General features: G+C 44.0%; 1 protein-coding gene across 4 annotated transcripts in view; it reads right to left on the bottom strand.

Moving 5' to 3' along the window:
- Nucleotides 1-4,393: 4,393 nt before the first annotated feature.
- The window catches only part of ME2 (malic enzyme 2), a 52,183-nt gene continuing 48,715 nt past the window's right edge, over nucleotides 4,394-7,861 (bottom strand). For all 4 annotated transcript variants that reach the window (XM_044276340.1, XM_044276339.1, XM_044276338.1 and 1 more), the window contains one exon: nucleotides 4,394-4,572. In XM_044276340.1, coding sequence (XP_044132275.1) covers nucleotides 4,521-4,572 — 52 coding nt within the window. In that variant the 3' untranslated portion in view covers nucleotides 4,394-4,520. The remainder of the gene's footprint in view (nucleotides 4,573-7,861) is intronic.

The following is a 7,861-nucleotide window of genomic DNA, read 5'->3' as shown; positions in this document are numbered from 1 at the left end:
TGAGTGCCTGTATACGTGCGTCCATGTATGTAGTGAGTTCCTGTATGAGTGCGTCCATTTATGTGGTGAGTGTATGAGTGCGTCCATGTATGTGGTGAGTGTATGAGTGCGTCCATGTATGTGGTGAGTGTATGAGTGCGTCCATGTATGTGGTGAGTGTATGAGTGCGTCCATGTATGTGGTGAGTGCCTTTATGAGTGCGTCCATGTATGTGGTGAGTGCCTGTATGAGTGTGTCCATGTATGTGGTGAATGCGTGTATGAGTGCGTCCATGTATATGGTGAGTGCCTGTATGAGTGCGTCCATGTATGTGGTGAGTGCCTGTATGAGTGTGTCCATGTATGTGGTGAATGCGTGTATGAGTGCGTCCATGTATATGGTGAGTGCCTGTATGAGTGCGTCCATGTATATGGTGAGTACGTGTATGAGTGCGTCCATGTATGTGGTGAATGCGTGTATGAGTGCGTCCATGTATGTGGTGAATGCGTGTATGAGTGCATCCATGTATGTGGTGAGTGTATGAGTGAGTCCATGTATGTGGTGAATGCGTGTATGAGTGCGTCCATGTATGTGGTGAATGCGTGTATGAGTGCGTCCATGTATGTGGTGAGTGTATGAGTGCGTCCATGTATGTGGTGAGTGCCTTTATGAGTGCGTCCATGTATGTGGTGAGTGCCTGTATGAGTGCGTCCATGTATGTGGTGAATGCGTGTATGAGTGCGTCCATGTATATGGTGAGTACGTGTATGAGTGCGTCCATGTATATGGTGAGTGCCTGTATGAGTGCGTCCATGTATATAGTGAGTACGTGTATGAGTGCATCCATGTATGTGGTGAATGCGTGTATGAGTGCGTCCATGTATGTGGCGAGTGTATGAGTGCGTCCATGTATGTGGTGAATGCGTGTATGAGTGCATCCATGTATATGGTGAGTGCCTGTATGAGTGCGTCCATGTATATGGTGAGTACGTGTATGAGTGCATCCATGTATGTGGTGAATGCGTGTATGAGTGCGTCCATGTATGTGGCGAGTGTATGAGTGCATCCATGTATATGGTGAGTGCCTGTATGAGTGCGTCCATGTATATGGTGAGTACGTGTATGAGTGCATCCATGTATGTGGTGAATGCGTGTATGAGTGCGTCCATGTATGTGGCGAGTGTATGAGTGCGTCCATTAAGTTTGGGAGGGGCCCAGTACAAAAATTTGCTGTGGGGCCCAGTCAGTTCTAGCTACGCCCCTGAGGGCCCCCCTCTGATCGGTGAGTGCTTTTGACATTGTGAGACAGTTTTATCTGTCCACTATTTAGCCACTTATACCTGCTCTGTTTGTCTCTATTTACAGATCTATATATCTTTATGACAGAGGTTTGTTTTCATCACTGAATTGAATCTAACAGGTTTCATATATAGGAGCTAAGTATCATCTTGTATTTTATATCTTTTCGTTACTCCCTACGTCCACTAATTCTACATCACCTCCTGATGAGCTGCTATATGCAGCTGAAACGCGTTGGGTTTATTTTGCTTATACATATTTTTTCATCTATATGTGTGTTTTTTGTTTTCCCTGGATTTATTTATTTCCAATCCAGGTCTATGAGTAGGGCTTTTATTAGGGCAATAGAGAGACAGGTACGGGGGCAGGGTGTCTCCACCATCAGGGGACATCCCTGTGCACAGGACTTTAGATCTTGAGGGTCATCCAGGGAAAGATTCTTTCCCACCCATTTACCCATTACCCCCATCTTTCCTAGTCAGCACTCTATTGACCCCATTTTCTATTGACCCCATTTAAGAATTTATCCCATCTATAATAGAAGTCCTTGTTGAGTATATCTACCATACTTAGGACATCACCTGAGCAAACTGTTTTTTCTCCATTACCCGTCTGAATAATAAAGGTATCGTTTTTAGTAAGCACGTTTAAATTCTACTTTTTTCTAAAACCTTCTTAGCGCGCTGTTTAATGGATACCGCTACTCCTCCAGTCTATGCGGTATATTGCGATTTCTTGTGGGGATAATGCTACAGGCCAGACGCGTTTCGAAGCTAAACTGCTTCTTCCTCAGTGGCTTGGCATTATTCCTGATGTATGCGTCATTTTATATCCACCCTGGGGGTGTGGCCATGTTAATTAGGGTTGGCTAAAAAAGTTGGCCGGATTCCCATATTACTGGGTGGGGATGGAGAGAAATAAATAAATACATTCTTTATAATGAGAACATGACAAATAGATGTATGGTGTGTCATTTGTGTAGATGTCTTAGTATGAAGTTTACCTTGGAGAGGTTTTGTAGTCCACTTCTGTCATTAAAGTCTGTCTGTGTTCAATATTTATAAAAACGCAGGTGTGTTTTAGTTGCGTTTTTGGTGCGTTTTGTGTCCCTATTTGTGTCTATTTTAGTGAATCATTAAGACATTGTTCAATATTGTGTATTGGTCTTTGTTTTGATGTTTTTCAATTTTTTTGTGTTTTTCGTGTGATTTATATATTTTTTTGTTTTTAGTTTTACTGTGCCTACTTAAGGGTAATATTTAGTTGGCGATCGGTTTCAGTGGATCGTGTCTGTGAAAAACGTGGTGGTGTTGTGGTTCTAGTCTCTAGACTGCGTTATTGGTGCGTTTGATGTTCATGTCGATGTAAGTGGTTTGTTTAGACCTTATTACTTCATTTTGATGTAAGTGGTTTGTTATTACTTCATTACTTCACTTCGACTCATACATCAGGGATAATGCCAAGCCACTGAGGAAGAAGCAGTTCAGCTTCGAAACGCGTCTGGCCTGTAGCATTATCCCTACGAGAAATCGCAATATACCGCATAGACTGGAGGAGAAGCGATATCCATTAAACAGCGCGCTAAGAAGATTTAAACTCCGGCCGCACTCCGGTCATGTGATCCACCACACGGAAGTAGCTCACAGCATTGACCGCAGGCCGGGAGACACAACGCCGCCCCAGTCCGCCAGACCATAGGGGGGAGAAAGAGACTCTGAGGAGACAACAAACCGACCAGGTGAACAACTTCCTTTACACACTTTAAGGCTCCTCGCAAAACAAAGTGGATCACAGGGGATATAACTAGGCTAAACACCTAGAGAGCGGTATCCACCCCACTCCCCATAGCTGGCATTTGGTTGGTATCTATGAACTATTTTTGCAAGACTATATTTCATTGGACTATCCACCATTTTTGTTATCATATTTTTTTATCTATCTTTTTTACCTATCTTTTCACCAACCTTATTCTTTAACTTTAACCTATTTTGAGAAATCATATGAATTTTATGTTCTAAATCAAATAAATATTTTTATATGATATCATGTCTCAGTGCACACTGTATCCAAACACCATATTGACCTATAGAAACACCCCTTCGCAGCTTCAGGGGATAGAGTGCCTGTTCCACCTCATATACTTACCTGATACATCTCCTTAAAGGACTGTGGGGCAGTCCTGGCACAAGAGCACCTAGGTCCACTAGTTGTGTAGGGTGAGCCTGCCATTTACTATACTTGCATTCTAAGCATCTCGCCACTGGAGTAGGCCTAATGTCCTGCATCATCCAGCAGCGGGGTGCAAGCTATACCAGGGCATGTGCCCTTCTTCAAGATGGCTCCCTCCAGATTCTCTCATCAGGGCCTCTCCTAATTCTTGCATCTGCAGTGACATCACCCTGGGACGGTCATATTGCTTTTGTTGTGTAAAAGTATCAGTCTTGTGACCGGATCTCACCACTACAGAGCATTCAACATTATATTGAGCAGAGCAACCTCCGACTCCTGAAAATGGAGCACTGAAGCAGCCATGACACTCAGATTCAGGAAAGGAGTGCGCTATTCCTCAACCTTGAAAGGTGAAAGCTTTGCTTTAAGACCCTCCGGCATCAGGGCTCAGGTATAACTGCTACCCTATGCACCTTCTGTAGTAACGCCCCCAATGTTCCTAAACACATCACCGCTCCAGTCCTCGGTCTGGGAGACACAGTCTGTGTGGTGGCCACATGTCCCAGACGGGCCCGCGCCTCCCCATCCTGAACTGACTGCATCATAGTGATTTATGAACAGTTATTGTCAGTGCCTACCTGATCATGGGTCTATTGTATTGTACTGACATCATATGAGCACAGTACTACAGAGCCTCTATCATATAGGAACAGTCATAAATACTATGATGCAGTCCGTTCAGGTCTGGGGAGCCACAGTCTGTACAGGGCATGTGGCCAACACGGGCAGAGTTTCCCGGACTGAGCATAGTCATGTGAATCAGCCCTAACACTGCCCGAGTATACTATCTGTGAGTGCTGTGTGCAGAATCTCCAGTGTATCCCATGCAGCGTCACTCTGTTCTCCCCTGCCTCCTGCTTGTAATTACAAATAAGGACAATTTCAATGACTATTTTTTTTATTCTTGTAATTGAATGCAATAGAGACAAATACACATCTATAGATATGTTAAAAAGGCACTCCACGGAGATAGGAGTTTGTCAATGAATAGGAATTAAGTGTTTGAGAAATCTCTATTTCTGCCGCGTCGCTGATATCCAAATGTCTTCAAAGGTCTTTGTCAAACTAGAGAGAGAGAAAAAAGGAAATGTCAATTTAATCAGTTCTCTGTACAGAGGCTTCTATTGCTTTGTCCACATTGTAGCACATAGATGTAGCAGAGCTAAATTTGTCTTACAACTATTTCCGTTATGCATTGTGATGTTTCCAGTGAAAACTGAATTCCGACCTGAAATAATGATGTCAGAAGCCTGAACTCCTGCCATTACATAGCTACAGTCCATGCATGCACCGGTGACCACCGCTTCCTGTCCCTTGTGATGACGTGTCATATAGTCATACCTTCCTCCTTTCACAGGCAAAACTATACTCCCTACTCCTAGCTGTGGATAGATGTATAGTACCAACACTGCGCCATGGAATCGATGAGTTTCCTGGCAGCTGGGACTTGGGTTACGATGAAGGGTGTGCATACTTTTGCAACAAATGTTTTTATTGCTCCAATGCATCTAAAATAAAAACTGGGAGCAACTTTGCAAATACTCTCAATTACAATAAGCACAGCTACAGCTACTAAGCACAGTTTTGCTCCATGGTTGCAGACTGCAAACACACTCTGTGTAGTCTGATCCTGCAGCCACTCCACGTCCACTGGCCCCCCAAATTCTCAATAATCTACAAACAGTATCTAAGAGGGCAGATGAAAAAGAGCAACACATGATTGCAGGATCAGACTGCACACTTAGGTCTGCACTGGAGCTGTATGCACAAAACGGAAGAGGTCATGTAACCAGGATCTCTCAATACTCCCACCTCAGACTGGTACTGGAGTACAGAAGGTATACCATATGTACACTGGGTCTGGTTGAGGTGTGACATTGTTTTGGGAGGTGCTTGCTTTGCCCGATTTCTAATGCTGACAGAGGAACGGAGCCGCCTGTAACCTGCCTCTTTTCCAAACTTTCTGTTCTTTATGCACTAGCAATTGAAGGTATATAAAAGAGGGAACAAAATGGACACCTTCTAGTAAGTCATACAGAATAATGGGTACTTACTATGGATGCAGACCACACCATTGCCTTAGGACCCATGGAAAAGGTTGACCCGATGCTGGACTCAATTAACTTTTTTCTGTAGCCTCCGCTAGAAGGAGCTAAGTGCAAAGAGATTTTACAGCTTTCATTGAGTTAAATGGTACCAGTATAAAATGTCTTCAGACTGAGCTCCCCCTAGTGGTGGCAGCGGGTAGTTCTATCATGTACTATATGAAGGGAAGCAGAGGATTTAGAGCTACAAGGGGGAGATTTATTAATGTATTTATGCCGGTTGGCTGACAAATACATTTAGAATTATGGTGCTCAGAAATAGAGCCACATTAATAAAGCACCTGTTCCACTTTTTCCAACATAGAAGTTGGAAAAAGTTCACAAAGTGACTTTTTTTAAAGGGATTTTTCTGGATTTTAATATTGATGATGATCTATCCTCTGGATAGGTCATCAATATCAGATCGGCGGGGGTCTGACACCTGGCACCCCCGCTGATCAGCTGGTTGAGCCTTCCCTTCATTGTTTACTTGCTCGCTATCCCAGCAGCGAGCAGGTGTAATTACTAGAAGTCCCATTCTCTCCTATACACTTAAATAGGAAGGAGACGTCCCATAGCAATGAATGGGACAGCTTCTTGTACTTACACCCACTCACCTCTGCGATGTCGATGTCGAGCAGGTAAATAATGAAGGGAAGACAAAGCTCGTACAAGAGCAAACTTCTCTTCAAACAGCTGATTGGCAGGGGTGCTGGATGCCGATCTGATATTGATGACCTATCCTGAAGATAGGAGATCAATATTAAAATCCTAGAAAACCTCTTTAAAGAGGACCTGCCACCAGACCTGACATTGTCATATAACTAGTGGGTTGTATAGGGCATACTGAAGGTATGTTATAGCGCAGTGATCAGCAACCTCTAGCACTCCAGCATGCTGGGAGTTGTAGTTTCACAACAGCTGGAGTGCCAGAGGCTGTCTACCCCTGTTATAGCGCTTACTATGTTTCCTATGCACTGCTCCGTTCCCTTGCTGTGCCCCCCGTTCTGGTTTCCCGCCCTGTATGCTAACCCATACTATTGGTACAGGGAGGAGACGGCCGTGTTTCTCAGGGGAGGTCTCCTTCTCCGTGGCTGTGAGCTGGCCAATCGCAGCAGAGAGCGTGACAGCCAGGTAGAAGAGGAGTTATTTTTTTTATTCCCCGGCTATGACAGCTCACAGCCAGGGAGAAGACACCCCCTGAGAAACACGGCCATCTCCTCCATCCTGTACCGATGGTATGGATTTATATAATGAGCGGGAAACCAGGACGGGGGGCACAGCGGGGAAAACGGAGCAGCCAACAGATGAAAAAAAATATAAGCGATATAACATCTCATCAATATGCCCTACACTGCCAGGTATTTATATCTTAAAGTCAGGAACGGTGAAAGGTCCTCTTTAGGCCCCTTTCACATGGGAGTTTTCCGCACTGCACGCATTGTACCTGCACTAAATCCAGACCCATTAATTTCTATGGGGCTGTGCACATGAGCGGTAATTTTTAACGCATTACTTGTGCGTGGCGTGAAAATCGCAGCAAGCTCTATATGGTGTGTTTTTCACGCAACACAGGCCCCATAGAAGTGAATGGGGCTGCGTGAAAATCGCAAGCATGTGCGGATGCGGTGTGATTTTCACGCATGGTTGCTAGGATGAAAGTCTATTCACTGTACTATTTTCGCTTATAACCTGATTATAACGGAAAATAATAGCATTCTTTAATACAGAATGCATAGTACAAGGTCAAATGAGGGTTAAAAAAATAAAATAAAAAATTAACTAACCTCCTCCAATTGATCACGTAGCTCCCGGTCTCCTGTTCTTTCTTCAGGACCTGTCAAAGGACCTGTGATGATATCAATGTGCCCATCACATGATCCATCACCATGGTGATGGACCATGTGATGAGCACAGTGACGTCACCACAGGTCCTTTGACAGGTCCTGAAGAAAGAACAGGAGACCGGCAGCTACGTGATCAATTGGAGGAGGTGAGTTATTGTATTTAATTTATTTTAACCCTCAATTGACCTTTTACTTAGCATTCTGTATTAAAATTGCTATTATTTTCCCTTATAACCATGGTATAAGGGAAAATAATAAAATTTACAGAATATTGAATCCAAACCCGAACTTCTGTAAAGAAATCCGGGTTCGGGTCTGGGTACCAAACATGCTGATATTTCTCATGCGTGTGCAAAACGCATTAAAACGCTTTGCACTCGTGGGGAAAAAAATAAATCTTGCATGTTCCCGCAACGCACCCGC

Source organism: Bufo gargarizans, chromosome 1, assembly GCF_014858855.1.
Source record: "Bufo gargarizans isolate SCDJY-AF-19 chromosome 1, ASM1485885v1, whole genome shotgun sequence".
Lineage (NCBI taxonomy): Eukaryota > Metazoa > Chordata > Amphibia > Anura > Bufonidae > Bufo > Bufo gargarizans.
Note: the sequence above shows the minus strand (reverse complement) of the source record. Positions and strands in the feature narration are given on the sequence as shown.